Raw genomic sequence first — 19,352 nt, forward strand, 5'->3', positions numbered from 1 at the left:
GGTCAAATCCCCAGGAATTTGCGGACCTGACAGCATACATGGTATTTAGCCTATGGCAGGATATTTCTAGTGAATGCATACAATGAAGCTTCTTGGTGCCCACAAAATTCAAAACACTGGGGTTGACATGTATTAGCAGTGGCTGAAGAGTTAGGTTTTCTGATATTCACGGCACTGCAACAGATCTGTCCGTGAACGAAAGTGGGCCTAAGTATGGAGAGAATTAAAACCTCTAACTAAATAGGTAACCATGCACATTTAACAGACTGTCAAAAAGCATTGGTAAGCAGATCAAGGAAAGTGATTCGAGGTGTGCCTACAAAATTTCGAGGCCAAAACGCCAGTAGTATCTTTGCGTGCAGCCAGATGAACAATAACCATGGCCTTACACATATCTCAAGTTTTAACAGGGAACCAGTGTTACCATCTTAGTGGAATATAGGTGTGTTTAGGTAGGTATGAAGTTAGTCTGGTGGCTTCATTTTGGAACAGTTGATGGTAGTGTAAAAGAGACCGCAAAGCAGTGAGGTAAACTTCACTGCTGTAGTCTAAAAGGGCATTAGTAACTGAAACATGAAGATGATTTCCAATCAAAGGAAGCAATGTTCCAATAATTCCGAGATATCAGAAACATGTCGTAGGGCCCATCTGTGTCTTTAGAGAGATATTGAAATCAATTGCATACAGACATTTGGAAGGGCTACATGGAGGCCATAACTGGGAGGCAATCGAAAGCTATATAGTTGAAATTTCAGTGGAAATCGGGAGAAGTTCAGATTTGGATGATTCCGCTTCAAAAAGTAGCAGCACCCCAACATCGGACTGGAGTAAGACAGTTTACCATTCTTACTTGGATGTGCCCCGCTCTCTCCGAGCACCTAGCAAATGGCAAAAATCAAATGGGTATTATCTGCATCCAAACAGAAGAACGCCCCAGCCTGATGGAGTAGTTTCACCATGGGAAACATGTACAAGTTGAACAGAAGAGGCGACAGGATGGAAACCTATGAGACTCAATAACTGAGATTTTGAGGTAGAACTAAAAAGGAGGCGGGCCACTTCTCAATGTCAGTCCGCTAAGGGGGATGGGAGCCAATTAAGAGTGTGACCAGAGAAGCCTATACTTCTTATTCTGGACATCAGACAGCACACAAGCCAGATACAAATACCTGATGGTGGTAATATCACTCATGCAAACAAGGATCCAAACACCAGGAGCACAAGCACCTGTCAGCAGAAATTCCAGGTGTAAATGGAAATAAGAGACACAGAGTGATCAGTGTAAGAAATAGCAAACAGAGAAAGTCATGGGTCTTATTGGCAGGCATACAGGAACTAATCACAGACCTTCCAAAAACAAAGAAACCTACAGGATGCTGCATCGTGTAAATGGAAGTATTCTTTCACGAAACGTATATCTATATAAAAATATCGTGGCTGTGCAGAACAAACCCTCTTTTACAGATGAGGATGTATACATTTCCGTGGACAGACTACCTCACCATATTCCAGGGGTAAACAGGTTTTAGCATTTACCACTTATTTTTTCTCTACGCCAGAATTTCACAAATTGCAGTAAACACCTTCGACATTCCAAGCAGCTCATTAGATGCTCCTGCCAGCTCACATGGCTCCGAGACAAGTTATAATGATGAGCATGAACTTGTTAAGGACAACTAATTTTCCTCCTCACCACCCCTCCTCCCCCCTTTTCCTATTTTTGTTGCTTGCTGTCTTGGGGGCTTCTCCTCGGCTCAGAGTCCCTCTTGCTCCACTGCTGACACACTTCTGTAAGACTGGGTGCCTCCTGCCCGCCTCGATTTTATCCATGCACCAGCAGTGGGATGCAGTTCTTTTACCGCCACCGCCATACTTTGAGGCACATTAGGCCTGTCATTATTCTCCCAATCCCCCCCTTGCACTTGTAACTTTTCATCTCTTCCTGCTGCCTCATTTTTGGTGAGCGCGTGAGCGCGCGTCTGCGCCACAGTGCCCCCACTCTATGGTTTATACATGATCCCGCTTCCCTTTGATGCTGGCGGATTTCCGAGCGCAGCCATAGTCGGGGCGAGTGCCTGCTACCAATTTAGCAGGCTGAGGGCCCCCGAGCTCAGACGTCTTCCTTCCAAAAGGGGGGTCGCAAGGGGGCACAGGCGAGTGTCAGCGAGTGCTGTTTAATTGCCAATCTAGGCTTCTGCGTGGTGTTTAAAGTATAATGACCCATCACTTAATTCTGAGAAGCCCTGGCCCTGCTGCTGGATGCAATGAATATCAAAGGGTGCATGGGAAGGGGGCGAGGAGTCGCCATTTCTTCTAACTGTCATCAGAATAATGGACCCGCTCTCCTGTCACCCCCCTACAACAATGATGCGTTTAATTTTCTGTGTACGCTCTTAAACAAGCCCGTCTTCCACGGGTCTGCCGGAACGACACAGCCACCCTTGGATAACATTCACCCAACCTGCCATAAGCTGACCTTTCACCTTTTTTTGGGCATCATTATTTTCCGCGCTGCAGCAATTTGCTTCATGTAAGGGCCCCTGGGGGACAGGTCACTGTGGGATTTGTGTAACATGATTAGGTTCATCCACTCGTGGCACAAACAGCCACATAACTGACAGCCGCAGTCACGGCAAGGAACAGACCGAGTAACAAAACAAAAAAATTAAGCCAGATGAGCAGGGTTGGGGGCGTGGAAGGGGTTGATTAAATGTGTAGTTTTTGTTGTAGAAGGCTCATATGTTTAGCTTTTTTTAAATACGAATTAGCTATATTTAATTATTTAAATCATTATGGGTTGAAAATGAATTATCAACAAGAAACGTTTCCATTTCGGCTTGTAAAGGGCAAACTCATACGAGTTTTTTTTGTATCTGAAACAGCGATTATTCAGCAACAGATGTAATTATTACTTTTTTATTGTATTATCATTATTTCCTTTTCTTTTTCAATTTTACATGAACATTTTTAGACTACCTTTTGAAAAACATGTTTAAAGCTGAATGTTGGTAAGCTTCCATTGTCAATGTTCTCTTCTGAAGGAATATGGCATTACAGTCTCAGGGCCACTGGAATTATGTGACAAGGGGTGATCAAATGATGTGGCAAGGAAAAGTAAATCATACAGCCTAATGCAGGCAGCAGATTTTGATAAGAGTTATTTTTTAGTAATCTTTTTACGTGTTAACACGGCCTGGGCTAATGGTTCAACTTGTCCCTATCAGTTTAACATTTAAAATACAGTAATAACCTACTGAAAGATGACCAGTCGACCTCTGTATACGGCCATCCCCTGCAAACACGGCACTGCAAATTTAGTAACTTTTGATCTGTTTGACCTAGAAACATTATTTTGTCAAAATCTACGGACTAAGCATCAGATGACAAATTATGTGACAAAGGCGGCGGACCTATAATTCTGCTGAAAATATACTGCAGAATCGTATAAGTGGCCAGGGTTAAAGTGCTGTGATCAGGCATTGTGTCATCTGGGAAAATGAAGACTAGGAGTCAGGTGTACTCGCAGACCAGGTTATAGTTACAACCCACAAGATTAACCTTTTAGATCAGATAACTCCCCCCCCCCCCGCCACGCCACACCTGCCACCCCATACAAGATCAACTGTCGCTCTGAGTATATGAGACTACCTGTCCACCAAAAAGACATCATCTTGACTATCCTATGCTTCTTCAGCAAATATTCTCCCACTGGGACCATAGGGCTCTCATGTTCACAACATCGCTCTTACTTCCATGTAACCCACACTGACTCACTGGTAGTCCACAGCTACTCCTCTCTTAAAATGATGGTCTGCGCCATTGCTTTACAGGTTGTTCCACATATTTATATAGATGAAGGCAATTTAAAGTTGTGTGTTTGGTGTTCAAAACTGCAAGCTGGAAGTCATACCTCTCTCTACTAATAATCAAAGGTCAGATTCTAACACCCTACTGGATTTGCTAACAAGGGCCTAATGACGGTACAAAGGCCACACTATGCATCATCCTTTTAGGTTTACTCCTTTTTACTGCTTGGACCCCTCCTAATGATAACGTTCCTAGCCAAATGAGAACCATCACTATCATCCCATACTTATAAACTCCTGCAAAGCTCACTTCCTACAGCATAAAAATCGGGCTGCTGCATATCACCATCACAAGCTGATAGCATGTGTGAGTCACTCCACACATATACACACCGGTAAATATGTAGATGATTAAAATGCCTCAAGCCTGATGTGCTGAATTATATCATGTTGTGACTGAACAGGACTCCTTTTTTAACAACATACGTTTATGTCACCACCTCACCACAAATGTTCCCATGTACTGCTAGGTTGCTATGCACAACATCTTAAGTGTGAGGGATTCTTCCACATAAACACGTTGTTTTGAATGCAGTCAACAGAGCCCTAAAACTCATTCAACCACAAACTGCTCCTTAGTTCTTGTTATACTTCGCGGCAGGCAAAGCGCATCTGCACCATACGCTTTTGAAGCAATTAAGGTTGACTGGTCCTTAACTTTTATTAGAAGCATTTTGGGTCAATGATCTATGTAAGCTTCTGCATCAGGTCCCACCCTTAACTTTATTATCTTTTGCGGGGGGCTACCACCTCTGACATCTTTGGAAAGATGGCAAGTAGCACATAAGCCCAAACAGACAGAAAAGTGGCACAATGACTTTCAAGAGCACTGCACACAGAAGCTGGAGCACTGTTAGACCTAGGTAGATGATAGCAGTGTGCTTCAATCTAGGGGGAGTGAAAGGAATAACCCCAATCAACTATTCACTGAAGGCAAAAGCAGTAGAAATGTATGTAATGTTACTTCTGAAAGTTCCCATGTGTACCAATGGCACCTATAACTTTAACATTAGTGAGTAGGCAAGCTCCCACGTAAACCCCTCTCATTCTGGTCCCGAGGGATCTCCACAGTAAGGGAAAGACTATATTGTAACCTCCACAATACCTGCCAAGTCTGACAATCCTGATGATTTACCTTAAGCAGCTAATTTCCTTGTCACTCCAAGTCCTTTTCCCATTCCATCCAGTTGTCCATTCCATGATGCACTCTATTTTCTACCCAAAACCTCCATCTTACCATCTGCTCTGCCTAACCACAGCATGAGTGGCTTTTGAATCCTGATGGAGACCATGGCATTGAATTGGCAGCCACTGCAGTGCTTTAAATGAAAATACAGAAGTCAAAGTACTCACTTTTTGGAGTACATTTCTCCTCCTGAGAAGTGCCAGTACTCTCAGATTAAATGTATGTGCCACTGATCAAAAATAAAATCTTAGGATGGGGCTGACAACACAAATCCACCAGAGTGGGTGGCTGTTTGCTGCAAGCAGATTCTAGTGTGCTCTCTGATCAGTCCAGGTATCTGTAAGTAGTCTTGGTGAATGTATATCTTGCAATACCCTTACCTCTGAGAGTGGCTTCAAGGGACTCGTCCTTCATTTAGTGCTGAGTACTTCCTCTTAGCACTGGGTACGGGAAGCTAGCGTTCGCAATAGGGATGTCACACACCCCGTGACCATCAGTGCCTTCACATCCTTAGCCCCACTAAGATTCACATTCACGCCTGAAGGGCTTTGGGAATGTAAAGCACAGAAACAAGCTCCGATTTTTGGAGTCATTTTCACTTCCTGTTTTAGTGCCAAACATTCCAAAAGGCAAGCTATGGGCAGCTGCTTCTATCCCCGTCTGCCACCAAATCGCCGCCATGGCTCCCTGTTGCACACAATTCATCATCAGACTGCATAGCAACGGGGAGGAATTTTGGTAACCTGCTCAAGAAACATTAAGCAGCCGTAGGGCATTTTTCCTCAGGTATTGCCGTCTAACACGCCATTGTCGCCGAAAATTAATGATGTCTCTATTTGAAAAAAATGCATGCAGCGATTCTTTACTGAGAAATGCAGATTGTCTTATCAAGGAGTGGGGTGATCTGGTCATCCCCTCAGCCAACAGTAAACGATTGCCACAGTCCTTTCGATACAGAGAGGCCGGCGAGCAGGCCCTTTAGTGCAGCCGTAGCTGTCAGCATCACCGTGGCGGCCCCATTGCCAGCCTGTTATTTGCATTCAACAAAGCCGTGGGCCTCCTGGCTTCTGCTGCCCCTCAAACAGCCGCAGTTCAACTGCAGTGCCGGGGATGTGAGCCAAGTAATGGATGCTGATTGCGACCAGTAATGGATGCTAATTCAATTAACCTGCCATAGCCGACACGATTTAGCTGCTTGAGCCAGTCAAGAAAATTGAAATCGCCACCGAGGTAATGAACTACACTGAAAAGTCGATGAGCAGCAAATAAAGGCCCCATTAACAGGAATTATCAATGACTTGGGCCTGGCACGATTGGCATACTTGCTGTCTGAATGAAACTTTAGAGATATCTTAGCAGGTAAGGGCACCAGCTGCATCAACATAATCGCAACCATGATGCAGGCTCAAATCATTCCAGGACGAGAGATTTACCAACAAGTTTGATCAAGTAAGAATGACTCGCTATGTATTACTACACGTGACATAAGCAGGTTTTAAATAAAAAAAAAATAGATCCCAGGGCGTACATTCTCTTGCTGCAGCAGGAGCAGTGGGAGAGGGCGCAGAGGAATGGGGCAGCTTTCACTTGCAGCATTATCGGAATAATACACGTGAATCAAACGCATCCTGCAAGAACAGGAGTGGGTAAGGATCAGGTGGCTGCCAGATTACAAACATGGCAATTACAATTTTAACAATAGATCCCTCAATTAGATATTACTGATTGTCTCACTGAGCAACTTCCCTCCTCTACATTGTTTTTAATGGCTTGCTATGTTAATTGAACAGATTGCCAGTGAGGAAGTGTATTCCAGAGCAGTAGATTCAGAATGTACAAAAAGGCAGAAGAAACTCCTCTTCTCCAATCTACTCCCCTATAAAAGTGCCTTAACACCATATTTATCCATAAGAACACCGTGAGCTAGAAAGGCCTAGACTTTGAGCCAACTGCTATTAGTTTAGTGCTACTGTCAGCAGACACCAGCAACTATTGCTCATTTTGCGGCTGTGAAGATAAGACATTCTGGGCTACCCTCTTTCAATGAGATTTTCTTTCCCTGCACAAACTATTCTCAGCAGAGGTGTAACTTTGTAAGCTTATCCCAATCAAGGTGTATGTCACCGCAAAATGCCATTGGCAAGTCCAGAGCATTTCACTGAAGGTGCCCTTGATGTAGAAGACATGCTTATGGTGCTCTGAAGCGGACTAGTCCATCAAGATGGACAAACCGATGTCTTGGAAGGGCTCGCCTACCCTTTGAATTAGGTTGTATGATGGAACCACACATGCTGGACCCACACATGCCTTAACAACGCGGTCGGAACCATGACCATGTTGTTTCCATGCATGCCTTTACAACAAATTTTTGTTGTAAAGGCATGTGTGGAAACAGCATGCAAAACGGCATGCGTGGTTCTATCATACCACCCCCCACCCACGCCTAATACCAAAACTACCCGGACACCCCATCCATCCTGAGCCCTAAAACAAAACTATCCCAACCACCCCACCCTTCACCCCTATAAACTAAAGTACCCCGATACCCCCACCCACCCTAAACCTAAAAAAAAAACTACCCTGACCCCCCACCCCTGCCCCAAAAAAGTAAACTACCCCAACACCCCCACCCACTCTGAGCACTAAAAAAAAATATATATCCCGACCTCCCTACACCTCAAAAGTAACTACCCCGACCCCCACTCACCCTGAGCTGTAAAAAAAAAAAAAAAAAAAAAAAAACTACTCCACCCCTAAAAGCCAAACTACACTGACACCCCCACTTGCCCTGAGCTCTAAATCCTTCCTCCTAATAAGTAAACTACCCCGAAGCTCCCCACCCACCTTAAGCCCTAAAAAAAAAAAAAAAAAAAAATCGATTCCGACCACCCCACCCTAGCCCCTGAAAACTAAAGTACCTCGACTTCCTCACCCACCCTGAACCATAAAAAAAAAAACGCCCCTAAAAACTAAAGCTAAAGTAGCCCGACACCACCTATCCACCCTATGCCGTAAATCCACACCCATCACTAAAAACTACCCACCAACCCCACTTAACTCACCGCATCCTCTACCAAACCTTCCTCCTCTTCTCTCTCCTCTCTCCCTTCCTTAAACCTTTCCCATCCCTTTAAAAATAAACTACCCTGTCCAAAACCCTAAATTAAAAATATACCCAACTCCCCCCACTCCCGCCTCTAAAAAAAAAAAAAAAAAGAAATTGCCCGACCCGCCACCCTAAGCCCTTAAAAAGAATACCCAAGCCCCCGCCCCTTAAAAAACAAAATAGCCTGACCCAGCCCCCCACCAACCCCAATCCCTTAATCCACCCACTTACCTCACCACGTCCTCTCCCGAACAAAGCATGACTTTTTCTGTGCCTTAACCGCGCATATGCAAAGTTCATCACATGCCTGGTTACAGCACAGAAAAAGTAATGCGTAGTTTAGGCAAGCATGGTTACGCTTGCATGGGAAACGTCCGCATTGTTTACAATGCGTGGTTGAGGAGATTTCCCTGAGAATTACTCTGCTCTAGCCCAACAGAACTTTCAGAGGTTGTGATCTATCAGGAGGCTTGAGATTTAATAACAGGTCAGGAGTCTCCAATAAATTAAAGGTGGTTAAGCCCCAGTAAAACAGGAAAAAACATAAAACCAGTACAAGTAGTAGCATATTAATGCGACTTGCTAGTATTTAATAGAGAAGCCCAGATATCACATTGCATACGGTCTCAGTAGCAGCACAAAAATACCTAGTCAAACTATTATGTGTTTCATCAAGATTTCTTCATCCGGTAGAAATAACAAGTGGCAACCACAACACTAACTGACGGAGAAATAATAAATGGTATTCACAACACAAAGTCACATACTCGTACGAGTGGATGCACCTAAGAGCTATATGGACTAAACCAATAAATAGAATGATAATCCAAGTTAATCAAAACCAGATGATTCCTTCATGAATAAATTACTTTCGCATCCCTGCCTATCTTGCAGACAAGCTCACCATAACTCTGGTGGTTCTTGACAAACCCAAAGTCAGACTGCAGCCTAAAAAGTGTGAAAAAGAAAAAAAACAAGACAGCAGGCTTTTCCTATCTATGTACCCAGGATCTGGAACAACATCCCCAGATCCATTAGGACTGCCACAACACTGGCCTAGTTTAGCAGAGTTGAAGACTTAGGGCCAGATGTAGGTAGCATTTTGCATGGCGCAAACTCCGAAAATCGCAGTTTGCGCCATGCAAAACGCGCATCGAGATGCTCGTTCCCATTTGGCGAGTCGATACCGACTTGCAAAATGGGAATGCGACTCGCAAATAGGAAGGGGTGTCCCCTTCCGATATGCGACTCGCACCACAATGTAAAATTGCTTTGTGACCGCGAACGCGGTCGCAAAGCAATTAGCAGTTACCACCAGTGTCACACTGGTGGTAACCCATTCGCAAAAGAGAAGGGGTCCCCATGGGTCCCCTTCCCCTTTGTGAATGTTGCCATAAATGTTTTTTCAGAGTAGGCAGTGGTCCAATGGACCACAGCCTACTCTGAAAAAACGAAACCAAATGATTTCGTTATTTTTTTGTATTGCAACTCGTTTTCCTTTAAGGAAAACGGGCTGCAATACAAAAAAAAAAAAACTGCTTTATTTAAAAAGCAGTCACAGACATGGAGGTCTGCTGTCTCCAGCAGGCCACCATCCCTGTGAGTGCAGGGAATCGCAATGGGGTCGCAAAATGTGACCCACCTCATTAATATTAATGAGGTGGGTCTTTGCGACCCCATTGCAATTCGCAGACAGTGTCTGAGACACCGTTCTGCATCCGATTTTGCGATTCAGAAATTGCAAGTCACACCGACTCGCAATTTCCGAATCGCAAAATCGGAAATTGCTACATCTGGCCCTTACTTCTTTAAGAACCCCACCTCACAATGCACTAACCGCTCACAACCTACCTTCCCTCTCCTATTACCCTTTGACTACATGCTTGTTTTTGACTACATGGAGCTCTTTGCTGTGTTTAGCTGTGTTTGTGCTACAGAAATTCTATAATCATACAGCCATATACATAAATGTCTAAATACTGAACCTGGCTTGGGACTATCATGCAAAAGAGTCATTCAACACACATCATGTTTTGCTACATGAAATGACAAAAAATCATATTATTGCAACAGTTATCAATTAATAAACATTGGCCGAACAAGTGATGCATTTAATGAACAGGACGCCTGATCCATACCCCTGGTGCCTGAAATGAGCAAAGCCGATAAGGTGGAAACATCTTTCAAAGAAAGAAGAACTCGGACATGCAAAAATGAAGGATTGTTCAATAAAGTAATATCTTAATTCATAAGCAGATATCACAGAGCTCCAGCTTAGCCTCACTTAAGACTAACTGCATTAAAATGACCCTATCAAATCTCTTTACAAACATTGATAAGACCCCGTTTCTTTGTGTGTTTGGATTCTAATAGAACATATCCAACAAAAACCAAGTCCAATGACAAAACTGAATTCAAATGAACCTTATTTCATTTGCTGTTGATTTTATGAACCTCAAGCAAACTTTAAAGACTTTCTTCAACACGCTATCACAGGTCTGTTTCACCTTATGATAAGCAGCACTAAAGAGGTGAAATCCGTTCTTCCAATAGTCACTGAGAAATTGATTAGCGAGTGACTAAAGGAATCGCATAATATAGTTACAGCCTTTGAAAACAAGCATTGGCAAAGGCAATATGTCAGGTGTTGGGTGATGACTTTTGGCTTTGCCAATGCTTGTTTTTGTAAAAACTGTTACAAAAAGTATTCAAAGACAGCCACCTGTATATGCACACACATGCTCACAAATGTGGCCCTCTTAAAGCATTTTTAGCAATAAAGTTTATCAAAACAATTTATAAAATAAGTACAAATGTGGTGCACATATATAAAGATCAGTGACAGACTCAGGTGCTGTGCAGAAAAAGCTGCCGGGCCCCCACCAAAGGAAAACAATGAGGGAAAAAGCAAACATTGGTTAAGTAGGCCCGAGCTATGAAGGAGGTTGCATTTTTTGTAGGTACGCACATACTACAGTAAGAGAACGCTGAAACTTCCAGTTAGGTAAGTCCATGGCTGAACTGTGCTGCAGGCTGTGGTGGGTGGTAGCTAAATGAGAATGACAGTACAAGAGTGCTGAGTGAAAGCCCAGGGTCGTACACATTTTCATCTACTGGATATCACGGCCCTTTTACTTGTCTGTCTTGGGCATTACAGAGGTATGTGTCTTCTTTCCCTCTAGAAAAGGTGAGCATGCCTGGCCGATACACCCAAGCTGAGAATACATCAGACACACCAGGAAAGTGGCCTGTAAAATGAGTTGGAATCTCATTTATAACCTGCTCACACTGTTCCCATCAGTAAACCTTCTCACCAAGTAGCTTTAAGAACTTATACTAACGCTAGAGGCAGATGTGAGGCTCAGCTCACATATTAAACAACAATCCTAACGAGAAGCTTTTCATTGACCATTAGCATTACACAACATATCAGCCTGACAGGAAACAATATACTAATTACACTTTTATAGGACATCAAAGACTCGAAATGGCATTGCAGATATTGGTGATTTTATGGGACAGGTAAAGACCAGGCATAACTCACCAATAACATTATCCATCAGCATAGGAGTCATTCAGAGAAAAATGGGAGTAGCAACTGGTGGGGTCTTTATAACTGCCTTGAATTTCAGATAACTACTTTGTGATTAAATCCATCGGCTAAAAAAATGTACCCCCGTAGATAGTCCATGTTTTAGAATTTGCATTTGTTTGCTCCAGTTTATCAGTCATTGTTCTGCAGCCTCGAGTTTGCAATAAATATTGTCTAAAAATATACAATCGCCTTTAAAATGTCACATGAAGCCATTTCATTCCATGCATTTTGCTACTGAAGGCGATATGTTATAATTTCCACTACTTCTTGGATTTGGAAGAGAATAGCGCATCAGCAGACATTTACAACATGCTGCCAACTTTACTGCCAGCAGCAAACACCATGATCTTTAAAAGTCATCTCCAACATGCGCTTCTAACAACTTAGCCCCCAACCTACTGTTAGAATGCATGTACCATATTGCAATTTCCCCTTTAACTCCCATACTAGGGTTTCCAAGCAATGAAAAAAGTTACTATCTACTTGACTATGCTGTGGCACAGACTCACCTTGACATGGAAGCATTGACAGTAAGCGCTGTGGGGTAGGGATGCCGGAAGCCCCCTGTTGTGATTGGGTAAACTGGCTGACCTTGCCTGCGAAGAAGGAAAGAAGTGTCAAAATGGGTAAAACTGGGCCAGAAAGAAGGGAGGAGAAAGTTATATTTTCAAACACACACTTTCCCTGCTAGCTTTATTTCCATTTGATCAGGACAAAAATCTTGGGGATTGTATTGCTAAGATCAAAGCAGAGGGAAGAGAACAATTTGAATGCCACAAATCTGATCAGAATGGCTAATTAAATCTTATAACCTCAGCTACCGCCAGTGGAGACCCTCCTTCCCAAGCTGGGACAAGGTGTTTTGTTGTGATAATTAAAAGCGAAGACTCGCTTTCTTTAATGGAGCCATCACGCTAATTGAGGGCTACACATCCAACAGAAAACAATAATGAATGTAAATTTATACCAAAATAAAGAGGAGTGAATCAAAGGGGTTAGACTGCGCTTTGGGCCTCTTTCGGTATTTAGATCTCGGTGAGAAAACATTAAATTAACAGAGCTTAATTTGTAGCCTTTTGTCAGACTAACCAGCGTTGACATGAGTTACCAGGGGAGAGTCCCCTAGAAGTATTGCGGGTAACCCGCCGACCATCAAGGCTCATTACAGTAATCAGAAAGTACAACTGCATGCAAAGCAGTGTCCCAGGGAAGGGTGCATAGCTTTGATGGAGGGCTGTCGGGAACGGCCATCATATTCTTTATTCCCATGTCTTCCATATAATTCTAGGAAGCGAAATCTTGCCTCTGAGACAAGCAATTTAAACATGAACGTGTTCGGAAACGCAGTCGGGTGCTTTGAACAAAAACACCTTGGCTTACTGGCTTATAACTCATGGATTGGATGAATTTTTTAGAGGTTCATTTGCTTTCTGGGAGCAAAACAAGAACCACATACATTCAGTTTTATGAAGGGTTCTCTTTGGGGCAATCTAAGAACTACATAGGTATGGAAAGCAGTAGATAAGTCCATAGTCTTTCCTTTCCCTGATGATTCGGTTTCCACTCAGGCGTGCAAGTCACAAAGGAGAAAGCACATGCTGTCGTTAGTTGTAAGAAAATCCTACATACAGAATCCATCAGTAGGCTCTGTAGACCAAGAGACCCACACTAAACTTCAGCAACAGCAGAACAAAGACAATACCTGTAATTTACAGGAAAACATGGGTCAGAAGAGAATCTCCTATACTGGGCTCCACTGTACCATAAAACCAACACTTATTTATATGTCAACAAAATTGGAAAGGAGGCTACAAAACAGTCATTCACCATTCTATAGTGGAACAGGCCATGAGCAGTACCATTTGCTATACTTCAAATGACAGCAGAGTCAGAAAAGAACCCTTCATCACCGTTGTTAACAGGACAATACAACAGTACCAGCTAATACATTCCACAAGAATCACAGCAGATCAACACAATATTTACTTCAAATGGCAACCAAACAAACAATCACTGTATGAGAGCAAAACAGAAGCAGATCGCACAATGCACTTAATTGCACAGCAGTGTCTCTCAACCATAAATTATATTTCAAAGTACAGCACAATCAGAACAAAGCCATCAATTCCATCCTATAGGTCTACTGAAACAGAATATAAGCACTGCTATGTATCATTCAACAGCAGAACCAAAACACGACTTTAGCCATCACCTACCATATTCCAAATGAAACAATATTTGGGTGGAGCCAGTCTGCAACAATATACTGAGCAAGTGAACCAGCACCAAAACACAAATGGAGAAGAACGCTTGTAGGAAAAACACACATGGGAAACAAAGTTTCACTGCATTCATTTTCAGGGAGACTTTGTATTCTCTGTTATTCGGGGCTATAAGGATCACTGTATCAATTTCACAAAGCCTCCGATTACTTTCATTTGTTTCATGGAGATTTCAGACTATCTTTGTTAAGGAGATTATGTTACACTGTATCTAGAAAATGTGGCGTATTATTTCAGTTTCACAAGCATGTTTGTAAGTTCATCGGTTTAGCAGTATTTTCAAGAAATACCTGACAAAAGGGCCTGAGGAGGTCTGAAGACAGCTTTGTTTTTATGTCGCCCTTAAAACGCTAAACCCCGATCACCTCAAGGGGTAAACTTTATGAAGGTGTAAGCAAAGTATCAGAAGGTTTTTTCAGTCTACTGACACAACCATTGTACACTAGTTCACGCATAAACGATTGCTTCACCACCTTCAACATGACAAATAGTGGGACGTGGAGCAACTCAAGATATCTTTCCAACCACAGCCTCAAAAGCAAACAAGCATGGTCATTAGGAATTCTGGAAGAAAGGAATAAAGTGGAACTGCTTACTGTGGTACTAACCATCCTAGCGGATGGGGAATCTGTCCTACAGTGCCTGGCGATAAGGGGTAGTACGGGGATATATCCGGAGGGTGTGGAGGCCTTGGAATACCTAAAAAACAAAGAGAAAAAACACAACATAAGAGAGAGTCAGTGCCATAATCAGCAATGTCAATGGTCCAGGAAGGCAGTCAAATGTTTTTTATTTGCTGTTAAACTGAAATGAAAGCCTCTGAGTGGAAGTGATGAAGTTCGCATAGATGCATGTGTCTGTTGGTTACGTGATGACATGCCCACTGTACATTATCTCTGCACATGGGGACACCCCAGAAACAGTTGCAGCACAGCCTTACAATTAAAAGTCATCCTTGATGTGGGACACCCTGCATTAAATTCTGAGTCTTGCTAAGGCTACAGAGGGTCCAAACAAGAAATCTCCTACAAATTACCTGATTGTTCACCACCAAGATTTATTTTGACATATTAATTAAGGCACCCTTCGAGTCACAATACTTGAGGGGCATCTCGCTTTTCACAAGGATACCAGGCAGTACCTTATGTTAGTGAGTCCCATGCTTCCCCTTAACATAACATCCCAATGATTGTGTTAAATCATGAGGCATTCTAAGATTTGTACACACCAACATGGCTGCAGTTCAAAATCTGGTCACCTGCTCTATAACCAACCCGTAGTTGGGGGACTCCCCCAAGCACACATCTCTGCAGTTAAACTGAGAAATGTGTTCAATCACAATTAAATCACTACTTTTTAAATTGTGGTGTGAAATAGTCAACTGTTAAAGGAAAAGAGTAAAAACACAGAAACAGCACACTGCAATGGAGCAACCTGTTATGCAGCATTGCTTTAACAATTCAGTTATTGGAATCAGTGTATTCTGAACCAATGACAACAACAAACGGTCTCAACCTAAACTACTCCTGAAAACTGAGCATCCAACCCAGAAACAGGAAAGACAAAGGAGGAAGATGGTCTTCTCCATATCTTCAAAAATCACCAGTCACAAGAATGGCTTTAAAACATATACTTTTCAAATAACTATTAGATGAGAACCCTTCACTGATGTTGGTCTTCAGACACACATAGCTTTCTTTAAAAAAAAAAAAGTCTTTACATTTAGAAAAAAAACTCTGTTCATAGGCAAAAAGATGCAAATAATACAAAAGGTTACTTTTTAGTTCTTAGAAAGGTATGGGTTCTCCTAAAATTCACTAACGTCTGGCCCAAACTTGAACCTGGTTAGAGTGCGTCCTCTCCACATAACTTGCTGCCACCTGCAAGGCAGTTCCACATCTGGTTATACAACCATCCTATTAAAATCTCCTAGTCTGCCTCATAGGCCACCACACCAAAACACAGCCTCCTTAGCATCGATAAGTAAAATAACCTACAATATATGTTACTCCCTGTCAATGCACAAGAATGAGGACATATTTACTACCCTCTTAAAGAAATACAATGCAATGGTCAATAAACGTTTAACTTACAGATTGCACCTCACCCTTCAAAAATATAAAAAAAAGGAACAAAGAATGCAGCAACGTCTCAAGTGGGTCATTAATGATTGCCATGAATTCAAAAGAAACTGCAAACCACTGGGCCAGACTGCATTCCTTACTGTGTCCATCACAGAAAACCATCTACAAAAACCAGAAGAACATTATATTCTAATGCACCAGCGAATGAAAAACAAAGTCACTCACACCAAATGTGCAGAGGGCTCCTAACCGTGCCCCCTGCTTATGTCAATAACAAAAACAAGGTCACAGACACTTCAATGTTACCATTCTACCCAAATCCACTGCCTACCTAACCATGTGCATGTGAACCTCTTCTGCCATTTCAACCAAAATAAATATTGACGTAATACTGAAAACTATGAAAATATCTGGTCACTTTTCATTCAAACTCAATGTCAGTCCTGACTGCAGTAACAACAGCTGCGTGCCGCTCTATTATTATAAAAATAAGTCTGGTCCAGAAAAGTATTAGAGCATCAAGTATTTCTGAAAACGCCAACACACTTAACCCTGAAATCCTATCCAGTTTAGGCCCCATCTTTTATTTCCCATGTGCATGCACGATCAATCAGTTGACCTCTAGAAAATGGGAAAACTGTACAGAGGAAAGTCAAGTATTTGATGGTGTTCAACAAGGGTTTAGGCCTTTCCAGATCAGTAAATCTACTTTCAACTGACATCATACAATACCTGCTGAAAGAAATGGAAAACGTCAGTGAGTATCCAAATTTTCAAACTTGTTGGATCCACTTACATGGTCAGGCATTATGGTCTGCATAGCTGTCTGTGGACCTTCCTGTAGATGCCCATATATGTCTTTACTTGGCGTAATTCCTTCTCTCCAATTGAGCTCAAGAAGTAAGGCTTCTCTTTTCGTCCACAACTATCCTTAAAGTGACTGGGAAACATTATAAGTTTCCTACAGATTGTAGTAGGCTGCTTTGAATGTTTGCCGATCAATGTGGGTAGGTTAAAAATTAAATAATTTTGAAGAAGGCAAATTAACTATGTAGAGTTAAGTCAATTCTAAGTGACCGACCTCAAGTGCATTAAAGCCAGCAACTGTTGCAGACCGAACTACTTAAAGTTGATTGTTCCTCTTTGAATGCAGCTTGTTTCCCAAAGTTGGTCAGGCTGTCTACCCAGGTGTTTTTTTTAAATGGAATTGGCAGGTGAGTTTCAGGCATGTTTAGCCTTTCCTCCAATGTTTAGTCCAGATACTCCATACTATGTTCCTTTTAAGGGAATGAGTCTCAGAATAGCAGTACTCCATATATCCCTCCAAACCAACAATTCTTCTTTATTACTTCTAGCCCACCTGGAGACGGATAGTTTTGAAGTGCCTCATAAATTTTGGCTTTTCCCTACATGGTAACATACATTTGCCAAACTGGATAAACATATTTATTGTTTATTTTTCAATTTTACTTTCAAGGATCTTGTGAGCAATTGATGACACAGGTATACCCCTACTCCTGCCTCCATTTTCCTGCCCCATGCAAAGAGCATTTACACACCCGCTGTTATTGGATAAGCGCTGTTCATTTCATTGCAGCCAGTCACCATAAGACCTCCTGGCCCCTGCCGTACTCAAAGGAAACATATCTCTTGTTCCTGACTCAAGGTATGGGTTTGCCGCCCTCCCCTTAACATTCAAGGGTCATAATGACCCTTCCTTAATTGATTTTCCCATATTTATGTTGATTGACAGCCAAGGTTCAATTCGGGAAATTGCCTTCCCCCCACTTGAAGAGGACTACAACCAACTGTAGATTTGCAACGCAAGTTTATTTTTCCCAGGTATAATTACTGCCAGCAATTATTGTTGTTTTTGCTTTTATCACAAACGGGTGCCTTAACTGTGACAGATATTGAGTCATTCTCCCTTTTTCAGAGATTCTAACTATTGCGAGGAGATTTCTTATCTCCGTCCAACTGCTTGGCCTCTCTGCTGCTAGCAGCTGCGGAGAAAGGCATCCGACACAATAACGTTCCTTGTATTTCAGGTATTTGCCATGAGTCTGGTTGGCCCTATTAGTTTTAAGTAAATCGCTAAAAGCATGCATGGTTTACATTATGTTTCCTCCTTCCAGGCGTTGCACTCTGGCCCCACCTTGGTACTCACTTATTGAACCCTGATCTAGGTACATCTGCATGGTGAGCACTCACCCTATATATCCCTCTCACTGACTTGATTGGGCCTCACCTGCGTACTGGCCCAAGGCACTTCACCCCTGGGAGTGCATTCAACTTTGAATGTATACAGATTTATTGTTGGGACAGCTAACTCTCCCTTCTATTCTTTCTTCTTTTTCATTCAGTTATTCCTTTCTTACCATTGAGTAAAACTTATCAGGTATCAATTGTAATTTCCTGATGATCGTTATAGGATCAAAACATCACTGAGCCTCATCCAATTATGCTATAAAATGTATAAATTAATTAATATAAAGGTAGAATTGCTGCTGCAGATTTATTTGAGACTAACAGATTTTTTTATTTACGTCACACATTATTGCCTGAGTGTTTTTGCTTATTCGATTGAGTCCTCTGTGTTTTGTGTCTCCACCCACCAATTTTGATTTGTTAAATAAATTTGATTTTAATTGTTCTTATTGACATTTTGTCTGGGCAGTATTGCCTCTTTCAGAAAAATGTATAATTGTGTGTTATAGGGACCCTGGTTCCTTTAAAACATAGATACACCTCGGAGCACCAAATTGGAGGAGGAATAAGATTCTGTAGAAAAGTTACTTAAAACTTTCCTTTTTTGGTCTTTCTCCATAAAGGGTAACATTCTGAGGAAAGCATAGTGCCCATGCTGTTTCCTCCATTCTCGACTTGGATAGGGGTCTGTCTTCATCTGCACAATGTCACTGAAGGCACACCAACTCACTTACAGCACTCTAACATCTCTCCATAATCTGTCGATATTCTATTGATCCTGTACCCACCCTAAAGCTTTGTGTAGACATATTTGTGGTCTCATGAAACAATAATAATTAGCAAATCAATCATAAGTGGTATACGGAGGGTCAGGCTTAGAACGGAAGCACTTTAGGAGAAGTCAGAACGTAGTGTTTTACAATGCTAGCTCAATTACTTGTGCAGTTTGTGATGGTATGGACCCCAATTTTTAGCTGTGGCCTAGAGACAACCTTTGGTGTCTTGTCAGCCTTATTGTATTTAAG

At 42.2% G+C, this 19,352-nt stretch overlaps 1 protein-coding gene across 45 annotated transcripts in view; it reads right to left on the reverse strand.

Moving 5' to 3' along the window:
• TCF7L2 (transcription factor 7 like 2) overlaps positions 1-19,352 on the reverse strand; it is a 296,453-nt gene that overhangs the window by 22,946 nt on the left and 254,155 nt on the right. For 38 of the 45 annotated variants that reach the window (XR_011204893.1, XM_069239335.1, XM_069239342.1 and 35 more), the window contains 2 exons: positions 14,632-14,734; positions 12,263-12,349 (listed from right to left, as the gene is read on the reverse strand). Coding sequence is in view for 44 of the 45 variants with exons in the window: in XM_069239335.1 (XP_069095436.1) it covers positions 12,263-12,349; positions 14,632-14,734 (190 nt within the window). In the remaining variant the exon portion in view is untranslated. The remainder of the gene's footprint in view (positions 1-12,262; positions 12,350-14,631; positions 14,735-19,352) is intronic. The other 7 variants (XM_069239337.1, XM_069239334.1, XM_069239354.1 and 4 more) reach the window with 1 other exon arrangement.

Source organism: Pleurodeles waltl, chromosome 6 (assembly GCF_031143425.1).
Source record: "Pleurodeles waltl isolate 20211129_DDA chromosome 6, aPleWal1.hap1.20221129, whole genome shotgun sequence".
NCBI classification, from domain to species: domain Eukaryota; kingdom Metazoa; phylum Chordata; class Amphibia; order Caudata; family Salamandridae; genus Pleurodeles; species Pleurodeles waltl.